The sequence below is a fragment of the Lonchura striata genome, chromosome 1, assembly GCF_046129695.1.
Source record: "Lonchura striata isolate bLonStr1 chromosome 1, bLonStr1.mat, whole genome shotgun sequence".
Taxonomy (NCBI): Eukaryota; Metazoa; Chordata; class Aves; order Passeriformes; family Estrildidae; genus Lonchura; species Lonchura striata.
In genome coordinates, this window is record NC_134603.1 from 136,692,046 (window position 1) to 136,716,085 (window position 24,040).

At 37.1% G+C, this 24,040-nt stretch overlaps 1 protein-coding gene across 1 annotated transcript in view; it reads left to right on the forward strand.

Annotated features, from left to right (window-relative positions):
- The first annotated feature begins 848 nt into the window (after nucleotides 1-848).
- Nucleotides 849-24,040, forward strand: part of STAM (signal transducing adaptor molecule) — a 29,267-nt gene continuing 6,075 nt past the window's right edge. The window contains exons 1-10 of the mRNA XM_021540974.3: nucleotides 849-998; nucleotides 11,362-11,446; nucleotides 17,935-18,010; nucleotides 18,095-18,190; nucleotides 18,720-18,866; nucleotides 19,160-19,250; nucleotides 20,237-20,429; nucleotides 20,757-20,851; nucleotides 22,108-22,196; nucleotides 23,786-23,873. Coding sequence (XP_021396649.1) covers nucleotides 959-998; nucleotides 11,362-11,446; nucleotides 17,935-18,010; nucleotides 18,095-18,190; nucleotides 18,720-18,866; nucleotides 19,160-19,250; nucleotides 20,237-20,429; nucleotides 20,757-20,851; nucleotides 22,108-22,196; nucleotides 23,786-23,873 — 1,000 coding nt within the window. The 5' untranslated portion in view covers nucleotides 849-958. The remainder of the gene's footprint in view (nucleotides 999-11,361; nucleotides 11,447-17,934; nucleotides 18,011-18,094; nucleotides 18,191-18,719; nucleotides 18,867-19,159; nucleotides 19,251-20,236; nucleotides 20,430-20,756; nucleotides 20,852-22,107; nucleotides 22,197-23,785; nucleotides 23,874-24,040) is intronic.

The window sequence follows — 24,040 nt, forward strand, 5'->3', positions numbered from 1 at the left end:
TTCTTGTTTGCGTGCCTGTGATGTGCTCCAATTGCTCTGTCTGACTCTTTCCCCAAGCGTATACATGAGCCTAGTTTTACTTAATTTGCAATCCAACCAGTTCAGAGTATCGAACAGTACTAAAAGGCATTAAGGATAATGACTTGAGTTTTATGTCACAGCAGGAATATGCAGAACGTGTCTTATCCAATGAGTCATATTGTTAACGTGGGACACACCCCACTGAAGCCAGCAACACAGGCTTACAAAGTGGAGCACCAAGATAGAGAACCAGAGGCCACGGGATATTCCAGGCCCTGTGACCAGCCGATAGCTACTGCCCTCCATGAGATGTGACCGCGGAGAAACGGCCAGGCTCCCGTGTGATGCTGTGAGAGATCTGGCACAACCACCAGCCTGCCCTTTGCCGCCAGGCTACCGTGCCACAAGCACCGTGGCATTGCCAATGAAAAGATTCAGTCAGACCAACGTATAGGGAAGCTCCAAAAATCTCCCATAGAAATCAAATGTGTCTGGGTACAAAACCATCTCGCCTCACAAGCACGGGCGGAGGAAAGACCTCACGTAACTAAATAATATAAACCTCCGCCTAGGGCAGCCGTGCCGGGGCTGAGATGCCCACCTGCGATGGCGGGGCGGGGCAGGGCGGGTGTTGCGGGTCCCGCGGAAGGCCGGGGGGCGGTGGCGGCGGGCCCGGCCCCGGTTCCCGCCCCGGTTCCAGCCCGGGTTCCAGCCCCGGTTCCAGCCCGGGTTCCCGCCCGGGTTCCCGCCCCGGTTCCAGCCCCGGTTCCCGCCCCGGTTCCCGGCGTGCTGCGCGGGAGGCGGCGCCCGGCGCTGGGAGGAGGCGGTGGCGGCGCTGCCGGGGCGGGAGGAGGAGCCGCCGCCGCCGCCGCCGAGGGCTGCTCTCCTTCTCTCGCCGCCGCCACTGCCGGGAGGGGCGGCCGCCCCCCGCCCCGCCATGCCGCTCTTCGCCACCAACCCCTTCGACCAGGATGTGGGTGAGTGGCTCCGCGGCCCGGCCTCTCCCCGGTGATCCCGCGTTCGGCGGGCCGGCCCCCGGACCCGCGCTGGCTCCATCCCCGCGGCAGCCGGCCGCTGTCCCGGCCCTGCGCTGCCGGGCCCCTGGCGCCCGCCCGGGAAGCCGCAGCAGCGGCGGGGCCCGGGCGGGCCGGGGCCACGGAGCGGCCGGGGCGGGCCGGGGCCGCGTCCCGGCGGGGGCGGCCGGAGCTGCCGGGGACAGCGCCGGGGCCCCGCGGCCCTTCTGGCCTTGCGGGCCGCGGCGCCGAGCGCGGGGATGCTCCTGGGGGACGAGCTGGCCTGCTCAGCGCCAGCAAAACAAGCGGCGCGAAAGGTCCGCGCTGGAGTGTTTTTGAAAGGATGAACAGAAAAAAGCACCATCTACAGTCGCTTCACAGACAGGCGTGAGAAAATCGTTAAAGCGTTTTGTATTTAGTTCTTTAAAGGGGATTCCTGTGGGAGCTTTCTCTTTTCCTTTCAAGTAAAACTTGATGTGCTGAGCTCAGGTGTTATCCCCACTTTGCTTGTTCCAAAAGGCCAGATTAGGTGGAGAAGTATCTGGCTTTTACTTGACAAAAATTGGACTTAATGCTGATGTGTTGAAACTGAAGTTAAAATAACATATAGACAGTTAATAATTAGTTTTGTGTGTTTTATTTGAGATTGTGTAATATGGTTGGTTTTTGACCTGCTGCTGACATCTCTTTAGCTTTGAGCCATAAAGGCTTTGTCTGGAGAATCCCATAATATAAAGGGACTTTTTCTCCTATGTGCATAAATACACCCCTTGGTTATTTTCTTACAGAAGTGTAACATTATTTAAGTCTCTTGAAACTAATTTCTTTAATAGTGTTAAACTAGCTGTAACTTTCAACTGCAGATATTAATATTCAACTGCAGTTTCTTAATATTTAATATCAAACTTCAGGTGTTTAGGCTCCAATTAAATTCTTCCAGCGCTTCAAAGAAATACCAAGTCAAAGCCATTTGAAAAGTATAGCATTTCAGGAGAAAGGATTATTGAATAAACAAAGTACTGAGATATAAATTCTGTTTTTATGTTATCAGAAAATCTTAGTCTATTGCATCAAAATAAGACATACCTCGGTCTTCTCATTTTGAACTGTTAACTTTTAAGCTGAAGACTGCACTTCAATGAATGATTTTGTTGGTAGCAAAGCTGACTTATTTTGGAAAGCAGTAAAGAATTCTTCTTAGTTGTTCTGCTGTCTTCTAGTGTAATTTGACAGCTATAAGGGACTATTTGAGAATTATTTGAACTAATAAGATTAAAAAGTGATAGGCTCAGGTTCTGGCAGGTGTTCACTTTTTTTCTTGTTAGTGCCTCTTGCTGGCAGGAGAGCTCAGACTGCTTGAAGGGGTGTCTCTGGAGCTCAATTCACTGGATGTGCTCCTCAGCACTGTGAGTCACAAGGCAGGGCAGTAGCACCCGTCAGTTATTTCAGTGGCTCATTTGCTCTTTTCTAGGTGCAGAGGATGCCAACCTCCTATCTATGGTGCTTGCCTAATATGATCAGCAGTGAAGAACTTTCAAAAGCATTACTCTGTAAAGAGTATGAGGAGATAGAAATAACCACTCAGTACCAAATCATTTTTGGAAAAGCAGACAATGGGCCATGAGCTGATTTTCACTGGTAAACAGCCCCTTTTGGCCCCTTTCATGGTGTCCTGAGGGAGCAGCAGGCTGTTCAGTTGGTGACAGCCTACTTTCAGGACCCTGCTGCCTTTATCCATCACTTCACTGGATTTGTGCCAGGGAGATGGCAGTGATGAAGTCTCCCGGAAAGCACCCCTGGGCTCTTCTCTGGGGCCCTTTGGGAATTTGCTATTATCTGGATGAATTTTTTGGCAGGCTTCATAAGATAGCATCAGCTGTAGAGTAAACTCTCATGTTCTCAAGAAACTTCCAAAAGTTGTGAAGCTATAGTGCTATTTTTCATTGGTTTGCTGTGAGTGAAAGTTGAGCGTTCTGCTTTTGTTCTTATCCAGCAAGAAAGTTTTCTTTTTAAAATCAGATTCCAGAAGCAGAAAGGCAGTCAGCAGCTATTCTTAATTTCATACAAATGTGGACATTGGTGTAGTTGATAGTATAGTGATAGCTATACTATAGCTATAGTGCATTCTTGTCTACTGAACAGCTGATCAGTACTGTGCAATAGTTGGAAATTATCTTGGAACCATTTAGGGTAATGGATTGCAGAGAGCATACCTGGAACTAAATTGTTTTGCATTATTTTGAGGAGCATAAGTATGTCTTACCTTCAGGACAAATTTTGCAGTTTGTCTGGCCAGCTAGCAGCATTTGGCTAGTCCTGTTAGCATGCTGCTGCAGTGGAACCTGGTCATCCATAATATATTATCATTTGTACCAACTTTGTACGCCTGTTTTTTTTAGGTGTAGTTGGCTAAAGAATGTTATTTAAGACTGCTATTAAATTAATAATATTAAAGATGTCCAAAGATTTGTGAAGGTTAACCACTGTCATCTTCAAGAGTCCAATTCTCTGGATGAAGTCCAAATAGTTTTCATTTTCTGAAGTTTCTTTTTCACCATAGTTAGGAATATTTCAACAGGACTGGATGCTAATCAGTGGTGACACAAGTTTTCAGAATCAAGTTGGGGAACCTTTGATGATGTGCCCAAGTAAGGAACATGGAATTTAAAAAAAGGAAAAAATCTTCAAGAACTGGGCCTGTTGAGAGTATAATTAAGAAACTCTAATCTTCCATTTAAGGGGTTAGAATTATAAGTGTTCTTATTAGGTTTGTGGGTTTTATGTTTCTGCTGTATTTCTTAATCTTAAAATCATAAAATTATTCCCAGCAAGTTGTTCCTGAAAAATGCAGATTTATCTGCAAGTTTGACTCAGATGAAATAATGGTGAAATTTGCTTTAAGAACCAAAAGACTGTCTACTAATCTGTCATGACAGGCTTATTAGTAATGTAGCAGTGCTTGGGCTAGGTTTGATAAAGAACTTACTGCTAAAGCAATTCTCAAGTGTCATTTAGATATTATCTCAAGAATAAAATCTGTAACTCAGAATCTGATATATCACAGAAATCACACATGATATTAGGAGAAGGTATTAAAAAACATGGGGGAGTTGCATTGTTTTCCTTTTTTCCTTACATGCAGTAAAGGATGAAGGTATTTGCATTTGCTCTGGATGTTACTCTGATTCTTACTTTGATGGTTTGAGGTAGCACAGGACTGAGGAGAAATTCAGGCTTGTTATTTACAGTAATAGGAAATTAAGCAGGTGGTTTAGTAAGATAATAGAACTTGATTTGACTTGTAATAATTTTCCCCATGTTTTCTTTTTAACTCTAGTGGTTGTTGATAATTTTATGTTATTGACTCTTCAAATATTTAATAATAGCCTTGAATTACATATGATCAGCCTGTAGTTTGATGCTCTTAGAATGTAAGAAATGGTTTGACCATGATTCACATGGTGCAATTTCTTGAAATAAAATCCTTTTGCTATTTAAGCTCATTGTTGTTTAGATTTGTCCCCTTGCTTAGTCAACATTTTCAAAACATCCAATTACATGTCTCTCTGAGCTGAACTTTTTTTGTAGGGCCAGGTTTGCCAAAAGAAGAGAAAATTGTTATAGATGAGTTTCTTGACCCCAGATCATTATGGAGACTGCAGACTATGAGTTAACATCTGGCTGCAAAGAAAGGATTGGTTCAGCTTGTCGTAAGACTGGCACTTTTTTTGACTGAGTTGGCCTACTGTTTGTCTCAGCTTTGTTTTACAAAGGATATTAACTATGAGCTAACAGGGAGACCGAGTAGAAAATGTGTGGAAAAGGAGCTATAACAACCCCCCTTTTCAGTAATTTATAAATATTTATGAAAAATAGGAACTTCTTAAAGACACCTTTGGTGATAGGTCCTCAGTGAAAAATGGCAATGCTGACAGGATAAGACTAAGTGAAATACCCCTTCAGCATATCAGCCAACAACAATAAAAAAATCTTATCCACTATCAATTAGCAGACCGTCAGTTCAGCTGGGCACTTTGAAGCCAACATAGTATGTTCCATACTGAAAGACTGTACTTTTCTGGTAATTCTTTCTTTCCTCCCAGGGAAGGAGTCACATAAGTGCTTCTCCTTTCAGCTGTGACAATGTGTATTATAATACCAAAATTTAGAAGAATCAAAGTAGATCTTCAACATGTAAAATCTATTCCTCTAACTGATAAAAATAACATTGCATACTGATGTGGAAAATCAGTTTCTTTCTCCCTTTTGAAATGCTTCTTATACTGTGGCTGGGCTTGTGGCCTTCTGCAAATACATCCTGGCACCATTTGTTGATATGACATGCCTGTGATACACCTTGTTTACAGACTGTTCATCCTTCTGGTGTATCTCTAATGTGTTGTGATTACACAAACAACCTTTCTGATGTATTTCTGGGTGAAAGATAATTAGAGTTCTGTGGATTTGTTAGGGTTTGCATGAGAGATCTAAACATCTAAATTATTTTCCACCTTCTTAAACCAAGTTGTGAATCCTTTTGTTTTCATTCTGCTCAGTTTATTGAGCTGAGTGCTGCTTATTTTTGCTGGGTCACCTTAAGCACAGTGAGATCCTGCACGGTTTTCTGAAGGAATGGGCTGAGGTGGCCTCAGTCACTGCTGCTTTCTTTGCCTCGGATCAGCAGCAGGGCTTTCATAGGACACCTTCTACAGCTGCTCCCAGGAGGACTTTGGAACACTGCACATGTACAGTTAAACTGCAGAAGCTGGTGAATAGCTTTATCAAAGTTAATGGTACATGGGATTCAGGTTTCTCTCTATGGTATCATTGCCTCTGAGGAATTATTTTCAATCTTGTCTAAATGAAATCTGGTTGAACATATTCTTCTTCTGCAGTTCTGAGCATGTTAGTGAAGTGCAAAGTGGTTAATACTGAAGTGGTGGCTTCTGTAGAATGGACCAACAAATGTATATGCTCTTTTTATTTGACAGAGAAAAAGAGCAAAACTTAAGCGCATTTAACTTCAGTAATGTGGAATGGCATGTAATTCAAATTTCTCAGCAAGTGCCTGCAAAAGGAAAGAAAAATTTGCAGTCACTTTTAGTCTTTAAGGGCTATTTAAACTATATTGCTTTGGAATTTCAGTGTTTGCAATTTCATAGGGAATTTTATTTAGCCATGTGAAGAAAACTTTAAGCAGAAGAGGAGAGAAGGCTTAGGGGAGTGTTGAATTTTTCATTAAATCTTTGTTATTTATAATGATATAACAGATTTTTGAGGATTTTTATCATGCTAGAAAGTGGTTGTAATACATGTCTGTGAGTTGAAGACTTTCCTTAGCTATTCTTTTGAAGACTTTCTGTAGCCATTTGTCTCTTTGCAATTGAAGTTACAACTTCAGTATTTCATTTTAATGATGTCCAACTGTGAAAATGATGTTACATCCATGGATAGAGTAATAGCAAATAATATGTAGAATGGTTGAAAACCTTATATTTGTAGAATTTTCTGACAGTTTTTACTGCTACTTGTTTTAACTGCTTCAAATAATGTACATTTTAAGTGTTGGGTTTGAGGATGTTTTAATCTAGATTTGTTATTTCTTGAAATTTACTAGTTTTTTAACATCTTTGGGACTTTGTTACAGAAAAATAGCTCAGTTCTTAGACTGGGGTTTTTCTTTCAAAATAAACTTCAGTAAAAACTGAAGCTTTGGAAGCTCAAGCCTGCCAAGAACTTCCTCTGAAAATTAAGTTAGCAATGGATAGTCACTAAGTTTTCTGCCCTAAGAAATGCATTATGTGGTTCACTACAGTATCTGAACAGTCATGAGAATATTTACTCTTGCAAATTTCTAATAAGGCAGTAAAATGCTATTGTTAAGATGCAGAACTAAGGCAAAGAAATCAAGTGACTAGCACATATTTCCATGGCAAAACTGTAGCAATATTTATATTCCTTTTACCAGCACCTAAAGTATCAACCACTTAATCTGGCACTGGATTTTTTCCAGCATGCACTACCTTTCTTCTGTACTTTGTAAATCTGATGATAAATTTATTTTAGGACAGGCATGTATTTTAGGATTTTTTTTTTCTTCTGAGAAAAGAGGTTTTTTTTTGTTTGTTTGTTTTTTTGTCGTTGTTTTGGTTTTTTTCCCTGTTTTAAAATAATCAACTGCAATTGTGTTTTGTATGTAATAGGGAACTTCAAATAGAATCACAATGCAAATATTTTTTGCTTTGTTTATTATTTATAAATAATGCAGAAAACCAGAGGTGCAAACAGAATTTTATCAATTCTCCAAGCATTCAGATGTGTGTAAATTAGAGGGAAATGGGGCCTCAACTTAATGAACCTTATGACACAAGGAGAGGCAGGGTGACTTAGGTATCCCAAATGAGCCCATGCAATAGCCTATGTACTTTCAACCAATGCATAAGTAATTAAACTCATATATTTTGATCTTTTTGGCCTGGCTTCTCACTCAATAGGTGTAACTCTGTCTTCTGGATTTTAGGTACAGTATTTCAGTAAGAGTCTATGGCATTTGTAATGAGGAATGATGTTTTCCTTAGAAGCCAAGGGCTATTCAGTTCCATGAAAAAAGATACAATATATGTTTGGAAGAATGATTTCACATGTAGGTGCTTTATTTAAAGGACATTATAGTCTAAAAATTATTGAGAAGCTAAAGATACAAACACAGCTGAGATTTCCATGAAACGAGGTGCATTTTGCTTCAGAATGCTTTATTTGTTCTCTGTGTGATTTATGACAATGATTGTGTGGTTGGACCACCAGTTCTGACTCAGGAGTTACGAAGCTGCAAATTGTTGGTCACTGAAAGGTGTGTTGGTAGGGAAGTACAATTAATGCTTCCCTTGTTCTCTTTTGTGTTTTCCTAGGTGTCTGGTTTAGGTTTAATATATGTTTTAGAGACTGAATATTGGGCAAGATGGACCTGATCTGGCCCAGTATGGCTAGTGTTCTGAATGCAGAAGTATAAAGGAGAGAGGCCTAGTGATTCCAAGCTCTGTGCCTTGCAAAGTGGCCAAAAATTGATATTTTTGGTCTCTTTTGTGTTTGTTTTAGGAACTAAATAAATTGTTGAAATAATTTAGAAAGATATTTTTATATTATGCTTGATCATTGTTGTTTTTGACCAAAGAGCCCAATTGTTTTCCTCTGAAATTATGGCTCTTATAAATATGTGTGTGTATCTTTGTGGAACTACTGGTAAGAAAAGAATATTAAATAACTCCTGAAAAAATAAAAGAAAGCCGTAAAGATAAATAATGAAAAAAAAAAAACAAGGAGAAAACGATTAAAAAAAATAAAACTACTATTTTACTAACTACTATTAATAGTAATTATGATTAATAATAGCTTAATTACTACAAATTAAGCTGATGCAACATAAGACTGTACAGTCTTGCACTGCTTAAAATGACTATGTTCAATTGTAGGCTTTGCTTGTGCTCAGAAAACAATGCCTTGACTTTGAGTGGTGCGGCTTCATGGAAGAGAGCTGTGATGTAGTTCTGTTTCCTTTGTGTTTGGCATAGCATTAGTAAGCAGCCTTTTGTGGACAGCTCAGACAGTGTGCTGCTAACATTCTCAGTATGTTCTTAGCTTTTAACTTCCCTTGTTTGAGACAGAATTTAAGTAGAACTCCAGAGGTAATTTTTTTTCTGTCTTACCATTAATTTTATTATCTGCTTGATTTATTGGATGATTATTACTAGAGAAGACTGAAAGTATAGAGTGAAACTTGTTTCAGGCTGAAATTTACTGATACTATCTAGTGTTTGTTTGTGGAGGAAATGCCCTAGCGGAAGGTATTGCAAGCAAATGATACTTTTTATATAGAACTAACTTCGACTACCAAGAAAGAGCATGATCATAGCAAAGCACTTGCAATTGTACTCATGAATAGATTTGCAAAATGTTCTTATTGAGAATTAAAATAAAGGCTATACTCGGTGTGGTTAATGTGGATTGGGGATTTCATCAATCGCTATCTTATTTGTAGTTTTAGCCAAAGTATTTAAATTACCACAGTTTGCTGTTATATTAAAACATTAAACATGCATTAGTAGTTTTCCGCTTGATTTGTAGAAGACAACCGATTGCTATGTCATTTCTCTTTGCTGACATTGTGAAGAAAGAAGGATCAGTTGTCAAAAAATACAGACAACTCTCTGTTATGTAGAATAATGGAAAAGACCAAGGTTTCAGTTCCATTGGATTGCTCATCTATCTGCTAGAGGATGTGCTAACTGAAGTGCAGCATTAGGCATGAGTGACCAGTCTGGGTTTGTGAGCTCCTTGTGCGAGCTCAGAGCCTGGCAGGAACTTAAGGCTTTGGAGAGAACTGTGCAGGCACTCTTTGACCGGAGCTGGTCTGGCTCCAGTAGAACTGGGAACGAACTGAAGCAGTGAAGTCCTGGAAGTAAACTGCCTCCATGTGGTCTGTTTTGTTTGTCTCTGGACTGTGCTTAGCAGCTGCTTTCACTCTGAGGAACACAGTGTAGGAAACTCAGGCTCTGTGTTTCAAAAAAGCAGTTCTGGTGCTGCAGAGTTGAGGCTGTCTTTGGGACAGAGCAGCTGCTAGGTGCATAGACTGCAATTTCAGAAGACTGCCTTGGTCTATGATGGTTCATGCAAAGCATTGAGTTCAATGTCTTACCTGAAAATCACAAATTTCTATGATTGTTAGTCATAAGCATGCATTGGAACAAGAGCAGACTGAAAGGAAAATGAAGCGGTTGGTTGATCAGCTGGTATATCTTAGTGCTAGATCCTAGCATGGTGTCTACCCATAATTTTTGATATTTCTGTTGATTATGTATGCTTTTTCTAATCACAGGTTTTCTGATAGGGTTTAGAGAGAAGAGGTAATATCCTTCTACTTTATCTGAGAGAACATACAGAATTGTAACTAACTTCTATTTAAGATTTCCCTATGTTTTGCTCTTTTCCTTGCATCTGGCAGTACAACGGATGCGTTATAATTTCAGTTGTATATATGTCAGTGTTGAATTTTTCCTCAGAAATACTTTCTCTATGTAACCATAGAGTTTTGCTTTTCTGCATTTTTTGTTCTAAATTAAGAAACAACTTACCTGTAACCTACATGAATTTGTAGGACAGAAACTCATTCATAAGAAAAGCCATCAATTTCAATATGAATAATCCTTGTAAATTTTGGAGATTAGATGTTTTGCTGTGTCTTTGTCTTTGCAATTTTGCCAGTGCTAATCTAGATAATGAATCTCTCCCAGCAGATAATTTTTTATAGGAAATCTTTGGTTCTTTTCATAAAACTGAGTAGTCAGAGACATTCCATGAAAGATGGTACTCGCTGCTGAGGCATATTTTGTGTTTTGTAGATGAAGCTGTAAACATTAGATGAAGCAGAAATGGAAACAATGTTTATTATTCTGTGCCATTCTCCTACTGTTTGGTTACTAATTAAAAATGCATGTTCATTCCCTTATGTTCTCCACTCCTAAGCTGATCTGTGTTTAGATAATCTTCTATTGAGCTGCAGTGTAGGGCTCAGTTTCCTTTAATGCTTTTATTTATTGTTATCCTTACTGTAACTAAGCTTTGGTGGGGGACAAATAGGGAGGGAGTCTATTTTTTCTTCTCACATTGAATCTATTTCTTCTCTACCTTCTCTCTCTGTTTCTTTAGTCTTCACCAGGGACACTTGTCCTACTCAAAAATTTGGAATGAAGAGTCACAGTGGCTTCTTTGAGATTAACTTTGGTTTAGCAGTCTTTATAGGTGAAAAGAAACTGTGAAATATATAATCCAAAGCAGGAATAAGAATGGGAATATAGAAGTTTAGTGATTATGATGACTTTTTAAGTCCTTCTTGTTGAAATGTACTACATGAAAGGAAATACAAGACACAGCACTTTAGTGTCTGGGAAGGTGATAAATTCAGTTGTATCTGATTCTGCAAACAGTGAACCAATGCTCTGGGTATTCATATCCTGTTAAACTTTATAGTTCAAATGGAAAAAAAATCTGGTAGCTACAGGACACTACTTGTGTCATATTCTGTGTGCATCTTTATGATATGGTAAAACAACCCCCAATTATGTTTGCTTATTAATTAAAATTAATGGTCACAGGTGAACATTAGAAAATTAAAAATAATTTGATAAAACATTGTTCATATATTAACTTTATTAAATATAGGATTTTTAATACATTTAGAAATACAGAAAGAAGTAATATTTCAACATCTTTGTTGACAATTTAAAATTTTTTAAAAATTTGTATTTTGATTTACTTATATTTTCTTTATCAGAGAAAGCAACCAGTGAGATGAACACTGCAGAGGACTGGGGCCTCATCTTAGACATCTGTGATAAAGTTGGACAGTCACGCACAGGGTAAGTAACTTTAGGAATTTCCTCCTCAAACATTTTTAATTCTGTTATTTTAGTCTCATACCCAGGTGAGAGGAATGAAGTTTTTGTTATCTTTTGTAAACTTTTGCAACAGCTGAATTTAACTTAAATTGATTACAAGTAAAAGGAAAATGTATGGGGTTTCTGCTGAAATACTTTGCAATCCTTACTTTGGAGATACTGGCTGATGCATTCAAATTTGGACTTGTGTACAGCAGCTTTTTGTCAGTGTAACAGATAAAATTAATGGATATGTTTTAGCAGTATCAGTGTAAACACAGGAGGCTTCATGAGGCATTTTTCTTACAGAATCATAATCTAAGTTGGAAGTGACCTCCAGAGATCATCTTGTCCAACAGCTTCAAACAGGTCTAATTAGATCAGGTTGCTCAGGACCGTGTGGAGCCTTGAATGCTTCCAAGGTCAAAGGTTCCGCAACTTCTGTGGGCAGCATGTTTCAGTATTTAACTAGTTCTACTTACTAAGTAAGGAAATAAAAAAATAATTCTGCAATTTGTTTGCTGTTTTTTACTGTTCCAATTTGTCTCTTGCATCTTGTCCTGTGACTCTGCAGCTCTAAGAAGGAATCTGGCTGCATGATCTCTGTATACTCTGATTAATTGGTCGTTGAAAGCAGTAAGCCCCACCTTTTGGCTGCTCTTCTCAAAGCTGAAAGCACCTCTCCCATCTTTTCCTTGTATGTGACCCTCCCTGACCATTCTGGCAGCCATGCATTGGACTTAGGGCAGTGTGTAAATAGCCTTCTTGCACTGGGGAGCACCAAAGTGGACAAAATGCTCCAGATGCAATCTTACAAGTGCAGAATGGAGGGAAAGGATCACTTTCCTGACCTTGTTGGTTGTGCTGACCAGTATTCGAACTGGGATGTGGCTGGTTGTCTTAGCTGTCAGGCTGACACCTCTCACCCAGTAGGACCTGCAGATCATTTCCTGCTTTTCATGTGGTCAGGTCCTGGCCTCATTTAAAATGCAATACCTTATCTTTGTTCTTATTGAACTTCCAGCCTGCCCATTTCTCCAGCTTGTCCAGGTGCCTCTGAACATTAGCCACGGCCTCTAGTATATTGATTGTTCCCTTTCAACTTGCTCTGGTCAGTAAGTTACTAAGAGCACTGTTGCTCCCAGCAGAAATCCCTGAAGGATACTGCCTGCTAGCTGGAATTTGCACTACAGGTGACAACTCTTTGAGCCTAGGAGACCATTTTTCCACCAACCTTTATCCAGCCCATATTTCACCAGCTGTGTGATAAGGACACTACAAAGGCTTAATCTGTATGTCAAAAATTTGCTAAAACCAAGGTATGAAGCATCTGCTGTCCTTCATTGTTCTTGCCGTCAGGCCACCAGTGTCTTTGTTATGGAAAACAACAAGGCTCTGTGTTTCTTCTCCTTGTTTTCAGAAGCTATTCTCTGACAGCAGGGCTTTGAAAAATGTACATTTTGGAGATGTGATACTAAATTAAACACATCTTAATATGGGATTGCAAATGTTGCCATTTTTGATTATTTGCGGAGCTCTTTCATAGAATTTATGCATGAACTTACTTTTTGGACAAGAAAAGATAAAGTATAATTTGAACTAGCAACTAAAAAATACAGTTTAAAGACATATTCAGTGTATTTATAGTGCTTTCAGTCAGTGTAGTATTAGGACTTGGAAATGTTTTAAATACACATTCTCGAAGCGTTTCTTGTTGGAACAAAGTCAAGAAGAAAGTTTTGCCACTGATGCCGTGGAAGGCTTCCTGAGAATGACTTGGATTGACTTGTAGAACTGCCAGAAACAGTATGAGATGCCAGACAGCAAAGTCCCACCAGGGACTTTGGTTCCAAAGGACAGGTTTGCAAATAAGCTTATTCCTTGGGATTAGAGATGGTCTCTGGAGAAGTACATAAAAATAGCACAGCACATTGAGACTTCTGTGCTGTTGTGTATAACTGTAGTTAAGATAACAGCTGGCAAGTTGTTAATAATGTTTCATATTAGTCTTTATATGTAAAACTGCATTTCTATTCCTTGAGGATGTTGATGCCAAGCTTGTAACAGTAACTATATTATTGAATGTTTCAGTATTCTATTTAATCACCGAAAGCCTTTCCACAGATGAAATTTAGTCTCACAGCAACATAGCCTGAGCAGTGCTTGAATGTGTGTAGCTGCAAGAGACAGTAGTACAGACAAAGCTAGAGATCTTCTGGTAATGTGCAGCTAAATTCCTGTTAGGATTTGTGAGGTTTGTTTGTGTTGGTTTTGGTCATTTTCTTTTGTGTATTTGTTTTATTAATCTTTTTCTTAATAAAATTGTTTTATAAAAGAAAAGTGGGACTTTAACTTTTGTAATATTTATCCTGCTTGTAATAGGCTGCCAGCTGACTTGTTGCTTAAATTCAGATTCTGTTAAAACTTGCTGAGAGTTGGTTTTCTTTGTTTTTAATGGATTATGTTGTGCAGTCGCAAGGTAAAGCATGACAATGTATCCCATTAAGAAGTTTAAATGAGATATGCTTAGCTGTTTGAAATTCTCCTGCAGTTTAAGTTCCTCTGACAAGGATGCAAGTCTTCTTAACTGGGATCAGCTTTAATCTTTTAACCAATTCTGCTCCAGTACAAGCTGTTTGTTACTGTTCTTGGCAGTTTAGATTACAAAAATCTCTCCTTTGTGGGTTTTCTTTGTACTAGTCTGTAAGCTCCATTGCATCCTGCAGCATTCTAGATCTGGATTGCCTTACACCTGAAGTACAGCAGCCTAGAAAGTAGCACTTCTGGTATAGCACATTGTCTGCCAATTTACTGGTATCCAGATTAATTGTTGGAAATCTGTTATGCTACAAAGATAAGATAAATTAAGATAAATTAGTTACAGTTCCATAACATAATTGCTACTGTTATTTTTTATGTTGTAATACTTTCCATACTGAGAATTACAAATTGCTACAACTATTATCTTGCTTCCTTTAATCCAAAAAAACTAAAACAGATTTTTAGGAAGTTAGAAGTCCACTGAATACCTCTCTTTGACTACTTTCTCTGTTTTTTGTGAATTTCAAAATGAGAGTTGCTATTAGAATTTTTATAGAAAACACAGGAAAGACAGAAAATATGTCAATATTTTAAACAATATATCTTGTTTACAAGGTCATAGCCTATATGAAATACTACACTATGTAGTACAGACGTAACATTTCCTGCACATTTCACATATCAGGTTCTTAGATGATCTAAAATTTGTTTAATGATGAGATAACACTTTTTTTAATCTCTGAATTTCCTTTAGGAACTTATACAAATCAGCAGTTGGACATCACATTGTTTGCATCTTGTTTTTTGCCAATATTAGCTCAATGAGCAAGTTGCCTTTTCAGCATAGAAACATGATTAAAACAAAGGTTTTACTGTTAGAGGCATTCCTTCTCTGTCTCCTGGTTTTGTACATCATTCTTGAAAACTTGGTTATTTAAACAAATTTTAAAGTTTTAATCACGTGGTCTGATTTCTGAGGCTGTCCTTTGCAGGGCTGGGAGCTGGACTTCAATATCCTTGGGGTCCCTTCCAACTAAAGATGTTCTGTGATTGTTTATTTGACTATGACTGTATATTTGACATTTTAAATCTGACTACAGGAAAGATAGCAGTTTTTGCATAGTGTTGCTTTTCTGCAATGAAAATGCTTACAAAACTGAATCATCTCAAAATAGCATTATAAAATTTAATGGTTCATTAAACAGAATAAAGGGAAAAATTAATGGAAAGGTATGATATACTTTAGCAAAGATATTCCTCCCCCTTATTCAGTCAATTCAGTGCTAGCCAGTTCCTGACTCTAACTGGGTTTGCATTTGGCTTTGAGTCACTTGTTTTGTTTATTTCATGAGACATATCAGTCTACATTGAAACTATCACAATTTCAGTTTGTTTCCAGAAAAGTTATTTATGGCTGAAAAAAATGAAGTCAGTGGCTGAGAGGCTACAACAAGGGTTGAGAAAATAGAAATGTTCATTGCAGCACTCTGTTGGGGATGGTTATTGGAAAATTGTTACTGAGAAATGGTGTGTCCATATTGCTGCTTGCCCAACTTTGTCTTCATTCCTTAAGGATTAATCACTGCCTCAGCAAGGCAGCATTCTGGTTAGCTGTTTCTTCTTTGGTTGCTTTTGTGCCTGTTCATGCAAGAGAGAAATTGCTTACTTCATAGTTTTTCTGCTGTGTTCATTTTTTGCCCCTCATATTATGCAATCTCAGTAGCTTTTTACATTGTAACTGCAGTGCCTGTCTAACAGCCCAACCAGGAAGCTTTATCACCAGCCTGTTTCTGAAGGAGCAAGGAGGAAAGCTGAGTCCCACAGAGTTACCTTAGACTGTAAACAAGCAATAAATTTCTGAACATAACTGAAATGTTTTGTACTGAGTAGTATTTTAGGTTGCAAATGCTGCTACTTGTGTCCTTGTTAAATAAAATGCAATCATATTTTTTTTTCTACTTTCTAAAACTAAACCTGAAATTCATTATGAGTATTTTCTATGTGAATTGGTATATGATACTCTATGATGCCACATATGATACATAGCTTCTATTGTATCTTGCCATATTTTCACCCCACTTATTTGTTATTGCTAATCATTGTGGTGCCTCAAATTATGATCATAGCATCATTGGAGCGGAACTGTGGCCAAATATTTGTATAGTACAATTTGGAGAGATGCCTAATAAGTAGATAGAATTCTACACTCACAGAATGAATGCTTTCCTCTTGTTTTTGCATAGTGCTTCTCATAATTTACACACTAAATTCTAGGATGAATTAATTAGAAGTAAAAAAAAATAATTACTTGGCTTGTCTATAATAGGTTTTCTTACTCTGTGTGACTAAAGATCAGTACACCTGGATTATTTTATCTACATGTAACCAAAAGAGTTCTTATTTTAAACATCTGAATATTTAAAAACATTTACCACTCAAGTATTGATAATTTCTTTTAAATATATGAACAAGTAGATGGTACTTGAGATGTGGATGATCATTTGGCTTTGAGGCTTTCTTACTACTTTTAATAAGACTTGGGATTCCTTTGTTAAAAAAAAAAAAAATCTTAGGCTCATGATCCTGTTCCTGAACTGCTAAGCTCTTCATCCTGCACCCTGCCTTTATAAATACTGGCTTCACAATGGGCAAGCACTTTTCTGAGCTTGCAATCATATCACAGTGTTAGTCCTACTCATAAAGTAATGGTTAAAGAAAGTAGTTATTTCTAACAATTTTAGCATGTATTCTTTCTCAACTAAAGTGAACATATGAGAAGTCTTGGTTAATTAATAGATAAAAGTAGTACTTGCCTTAAAGCCTTCATCTGTAATAATTGGTATGTGAAGGTATACACTGAATGATATGTACTTGTGCTCTGTGACAGCACTTTCTATAATTAGCGCCACTAAATATGAGGTGGGCATTTCTGTAAAATGTAGACACTGCCAAATATAGTATAGCCAAGCAGTGGTGTAACTTATACCTGAGTTTCATGTTAGATTTTGGATATCAGTTCAACAGAAAAATACTTTTGCTTCCAAAGACAACCATGCTGTAAATGTAAACTCCATAACTGTGTAAAACCTCTTAGTTTAATTTAACTTCTCTTTTCATCCTTTCTTTACTTACCCTCTTTCAGGGTTATCTTTCCAGGGCTAGTCAACAGATAATGATTGTATGCCCTTGGTAATTCCTACTTCAGCCTGGCTCAGCTTTCCACTGCTTTATAGATGGAGCAAAATCACATAGATTTTAAATCTAATGCTAAACTTTCTGAAGTCCCCTTTCAAATTCTTTGTTGAAGTTGCTTTTCATGTTATTTCTGTCTACCACAACATAGCTAAGACTTGAATTCTATATTTAATTGTTTGAAACTTTAATATATATTGTCTAATATATATCTAATATCTAAAATTTCTAAATTTTTAGAAATTATTGGTTCATTACATGTTTCTTTATAAATCTTATTCTGCAGATAAAAAGAGACTATGAGGAACATGGGGTAATTCAAGATAAAAGATAAAAGTAGCAAAAGGATGTTGGTAAATCAGTATGTAAGGAAATGTTCTTACATATGTATGTGAAATATAGAGGGGTACATTGACTACAGAGAATTCCAGTTTTCTAATTGTAAGGGATGTTATGCATTTCTGGAGTATTTACAGTAATTTGCTCTAAGTACAAGAGGTAATATAAATTACTGAGAGGTTTTGATAATTAAGAGGGCTACAGATAGAAATGGCTATAACTGTTTATGGTGTTTAATTTATTTTTATATGTTCTTGTTTTAAATCATAAACTACTAAATAATTTACTTGTGGTGTTCAGGAGATCTTGCTATCTGTTAATGTTGTCAGTGTTGTCATGTGTGCAAATGGAAGTGTTTATTCCATTCCATATTTTTAAAGCTATCTTGTGTCTTTTAGGCCTAAAGACTGCCTCCGCTCTATTATGAAGAGAGTGAACCATAAAGACCCGCATGTTGCTATGCAAGCATTAACAGTAGGTTCTTTTAATGTAGTTCATTTTCTTCCTGAAAAGTTATGTTGCAAAAAAATTTCTAAGTTTTAATCTTTCTTTCATTAGCTTCTAGGAGCATGTGTATCAAACTGTGGCAAAATCTTTCATTTAGAAGTCTGTTCAAGAGATTTTGCCAGTGAAGTAAGCAATGTGTTGAATAAGGTAATGTATTGCATTGACTTTTATATTTCACCTGTAAGTGAAATTAGATAGAGAATTGGGGTAATCTGAAAGTGGAATGGAATCTACTTTTAGAGGACTGCAAAGATCAGGGAGGAGAAGGAGAGAAGATTACTGTAAAGACTGTGGCTCTCAGAACTTCCTGAATGCCACTTCATACTAGTTAACATAGGTATTCTGTTTGGGGGAGGTGTGGCATGTTAATTTATAAATAAACTACTATATTTTCACTTTAAATAACATCAGTAAAACGTTAAATACAAATATGATGAAATGGAGAAAGGATAGGGGGTTCTATGTAATCTTATTTTACTTTATTTTGGGTCTAGCACATACTGTACTGGCACAAACACAATGCTGATGTATTATTCTCCCTTTCTAATAAAAACTGAGTGCTAAACTTGACTACAAAGTAAGGTATTTATATGTTTAATATTGACAGTAACATGCAATTACTTGAAATTAAGATTAGATTCTTACATTAGTTAACAAGTTTGTACTATCCATGCAGGGTCATCCAAAAGTTTGTGAAAAGCTGAAAGCCCTTATGGTGGAATGGACTGATGAATTCAAGAATGACCCACAGCTTAGTTTAATATCTGCTATGATAAAAAATCTAAAGGAGCAAGGAGTTACTTTCCCAGCTATTGGTTCACAGGTATATTAGATTTTTGTGGTTGTTCTCAACGTGTGTCACAAATTCTTTTTATCCTCAGCTCTGTATTTTACAGTTTGTAGTCTTGAATTCTAGAATGTTTGGCAAACTCTTGAATTCTAGAATGTTTGGCAAACAAAACGAAAGCCACCTTGTCTTAATAAAACTTTGAGGAGTGAAATGCTCTAAATTATTTTAGATTTTTATATAGCAGATTAATACAACGCAAAATGGTGAACTTAATGCACTGTCAGTTTTTTGTTGGATTCATTTTTACATCTTTTACTTTTGGTTAGGCTGCTGAACAGGCAAAAGCAAGTCCAGCTCTAGTTGCCAAAGATCCTGGTACAGTAGCCACCAAAAAGGAGGAGGAGGATTTAGCTAAAGGTGAGTGCATTTATTTGCTGACATGATGCATATTGATTTATTTAAAGGAACAGTAGCAAAATCTGTCTGTGTTACTAATGGTTTCTTCAACAGTCAACCCACCAAAGTCTTAAAGAGATCTGTGTCTCAGAAGCATGTCTGCATGAGTTTCATAATGTTTGTGTCCACACTGCCCCTTCTTAAATATGATCATTTTCTGCAAAATTGAGCTGAGTTTAATGTGAGTGAAACTTCTCAGCTCAGTCAAGCTTAATTGAAAATGACCCAGAAATGTGAAATTATTAAGGAATGATAGGGAGGAAAATAAAGGAAGGGGCAAATTATTGCTTGTTTAAACAAAAATAATTCTGTTAATTATGAATTAAGGAGGGACTTTACTATGAAAGTGACCAAGCACAGGTTTCTCAGGGAAACCTGTCATGGTGTCTTTATTCTAGGAGATATTAAAAAGTTGTCTTTGGCAGTCACCTGTGGTGACCCTGCATGAACAGGGGATTGGACCAGATGACTTCCAGAGGTGCCTTCCAAACTCGGCCAATCTGTGTGAATCTGATTCTGTGAATTCATGCTAAGGGCTTCTGTCTAACAGAGAACCAGTGTGCACTGGAACAGCTGTATCCTTTTAATGTTTCAAGCAATCTGGAAAAGTTCAACACAGTGTAAGATGTAAAGTAAGAATGTAAATATTTTACAGCAGTTCAAGATTGTAACAATAATATAATGATAAAATTGGATGACTTTGTGGAGTTATTCTATTTGTGCTTAAATGCCCTTTATTCTTCCTGTCCATGTTGGAAGCCTCAGTAAATCCATAGGCAGAATTCTGCTCTGTTTGTTATTTACCATTAATTTTAAGAGGAAGACATAAAGTCATTAAAATGCAACAGGTATATAAATTATACTAAAAATTTTCACATAATTCAATTATTATATCAATCAAGCCATTTTTATAGGGAATTTTCATCTGAGTAACTCTTCTTTTGTAGCTATTGAGCTGTCACTAAAAGAACAAAGGCAGCAGCAAACAACACTTTCCAGTTTGTATCCAAGCACCTCAACCCTTTTAACAAACCACAAACATGAAGGCCGAAAGGTTCGTGCAATCTATGATTTTGAGGCTGCAGAAGATAACGAACTGACTTTTAAAGCTGGAGAACTTATAACTATACTTGATGACAGGTAAGTTACATAGAATGCCTATTAGGGTTATGTTAAACTGTAAAAATTAATTAGAAATAATTATATATTCTATGTAGAAACATACCTTGAAATACAATTAATGGAAAATATTTTTGTATTAATACTTTTTGTTATCTTCTCAATTTTTTTACAAATAAATGTATTTGCATAAAATTCTTCTGCAAATATTTCTGCATATATGCAAGTTACATTTATGTGCTAGTAATATAAAAGCCTTTACTGTGCAATCCATAGGAAAGTTCCATGTGAGTTGTGAGTGTGGGATTTCTGATGTATGGGGGCTTTACTTTTTTTTTTAATATTTAGTGATCCAAATTGGTGGAAAGGTGAAACTCATCAGGGTATAGGATTGTTTCCATCTAATTTCGTAACAGCTGATCTTTCTGCTGAGCCTGAAATGAGTAAGTAACTTCACATTTACATATATATGTTTAACTCTGCCATGGCTCATGGGTGATTTCCTTTCCCTTATGATGGAGTTCAGTTGCAAGTTAATTTGATAATTGGATAAAACTGAGGAGCCCTTGCTATGCTATCGCAAACAACAGTCAGACCAAAGTTGCCCAAATTGTCTTTGCAAAATAATTTGCTTTACTATCTTATTATAATCATGAACTTGCTGAAAAATGCTGCTGTCTGCTGCTGGCTTTGTCAGCAGCTGCTTTGAGTCTCCTGGAATCACTCCATTGACACCTAGATAGATGGACGTGGACAACAGCAGCTTTTTTTCCAAATTGCCTTTTTGTCCAGTTGCAATGGTGCATATCTAATTGAGATGAAACTGGAGGCCCCATGGCAGGTAGGACTTGGAGACAGATTACCAGTGTTCAAATAGTTCAAGAAAGCTACATACTGTAGGTATGTACTCATGCATAGTGGACAGAGGGATTTTCTGCATGCAGCTTATTTATATCCATCCAATCTACTTTAAATATTTAATAAAAATATTAAATGTTAGATAAGACTTCAAGATTCTAGAGCTGATTTCTGTAAATCTCATGGGTTTGCAAGATTAATCTTCTGTGTTCTCAGTTTGAGGGTGCTAGAAGTATGAGCAGGTCAGCAGAATCACATGCTGTAGCAGTCATTTGTGCTATGCTAAGACTATCTAATAAGAGTAATATTTGGCTTTTTTGCTAAATATAGAGCTTTTTTGTCTCCACTACAGAGGAGTGAGATGCTTTGCATATAGGATTTGGTGAAGAAGGAATAGAGAAACTTGAGACCTTTTGATTGTGGACTTTGCTTTGGAGAAAAGAAAACTCAGTTTGTCATAGATGATTTTATCAGTTTTGTCTTAAACTTGACTGGCTAGCCCTATTGTTTCCAATCACTCTTTCCAAGTCTTCTATCCTGATGTCCTTTTAAATACGTATGTTATGTGTAGAGAGACTATGTTAAAGCCATTTACTTGCTAAAACATATTTCTACTGAGCTTATGTGAACTGATCTATTTTTTTATAATGTGATTTACAGATAAGAAAATTATTTAGGTCTGTGGCTTTCAAATGTCAATGAAATATTAATTTTTAAAATTTTCACAGTAGAGGTTTCAAATGCAAGGAACCTATAACCTATAACCTATACTAGTTATATAATATTTATGTCAATGTTTCTTTTTCTTTTATAAAATTGAATCTGGATGTTTATCTTGCAGTGAAAGCTGAGAAGAAAACAGTGCAGTTCAGTGATGAAGTTCAAGTAGAGACAATAGAGCCTGAGCCAGAACCAGTTTATATTGATGAAGTAAGCATGGGAAAAATACTGATTGGTATAAAATGCATTGCTCGGACATTTAAATATGTGATGTTGAACCCTTTCATCTTGTTGTTCAAAAATATGATAAAAAGAGTGTGGAAAGAGGTTTCTTTAAAGTAATAAATAAAATCTTCAATATTCTCTTCTGTTAGAGAGTCTTGAAGTTCTCAGGAATTTCTGTAACTGAACTTGGAACTGCATTCCGTTTAGGGCTCTACATGAAGGTTGTACATCTGTTTACCACCAAGCTGGAATCTTAGTGCTGAGTAGCACATCTACTTTCAAATTTTACTTGAAGTACTTCAGGATCCAATAGAGATGCCCATCTTGACTGCTCACTTAGATGTATTTCCAGTATAAACACCACTGTCTACCCTCAGACTAAAAGATCTTTTTCTGTCCCTGAAAAAATCTGAAATTCTGTTCCTCTGTAAGTAATATTTAGAAAGATATTTACAATCTCACCACAATGATCCTGTAGGGTTTCCAGAAACATTCAGTCCAGGAAGTTTTCCCCCTTTTTGTTTTTTAACCTTAACCTGAGTTCTGTCATTTTTTTTAAAAATGAGAAATCAGTTGCTGCCTTCCTAAAGTCCTATTTAAGTCCCACCTCCAAATCTCTTCTTCCCAGGAGATACTTGTTTGTGAACTGATGAAATAGATTATCTGAGGCCTGTCTTGAGGTGCCTTCCAATTTTTTTTTTTTCTGTGAGTCTATTGTTGATTTTTGGTTTAGTGTCTTCTGTTTTTAAATTTGCCACAGTATAATTTTTAAGGAAGTAGGTAATTTGACTTTTCCCCACTTTTCCATGGTTTATGGAGGACAAAACATGGTTTTATTTTCTACTTTCATACAACCTATATAATTCAATGTCAAAAAGACTATTTATTTGATAGTGCTCAGCTAACAAATGATTAAAAATAATTTATGTGTAATGTTTTTGGTACTTTAATTAATATAGTTCAGTCCAAGACATATTTTTCAAAGACTTTATGCCTGTTTGTTTTCTAAACTTTGATGTTTTTATTACATAAGGGTTGCACTTGAACTCCTTACTTAAGCTTGATTTATTCTGAAGTAAATCCTGAGATGCCTCCAAATATCATTTTAAAACAGCATTTCATTACATTGGTAATGACATGGCTCATGTACTGAATAGGCCTCATGCACTTAAAATTGCTTTTCAGTGAATTTGAACTACTTCCTCAATGTATTCTTTCAAAACATTTCCACTAATCCCACTAGGTGGTGGTATTGCATATGTAATATCTAGGCTGGAGAACTAGGAGCTGCTTAGGAAACAATACATGTTTAGAAGGACTTTTAGGAATAAGGGAGTATTCTGCGCATTCCATTTGTTACCATTATTTTTTATCATTTACCTTTTCTTTATTCAAGCATCTTCATTCCTGTAAAATAGCATGTATCATTTGCATTTTCTTAAAGTTAGTCTAGTTGATTCTAAAGTGCCAGGAAATCAAAATGACTGTTGTGAACAGCTGCTTTAATTTACTATCCTGAAAATGCTAATTCCCTTGCTGCCACATTTGCCCTAATAATACAATTTGTGTTCCAGGATAAAATGGACCAACTCTTGCAGATGTTACAAAGCGCTGATCCATCTGATGACCAGCCAGACCTCCCAGAATTGCTTCATCTTGAGGGTAACAGAAAAGAATGAGTTTTTTTATTGATGTTTTCTTCACTGGTAATTTTCTGTATCAATGCAAATTGAAACTAAGCTGAAACTACTTCAGCTTCATGTGCATGCGAGAAGCATGCCTGAGAAAAGTGCCTCAGCCATAATTATCTTCTCATTTCTTGTTTCCCA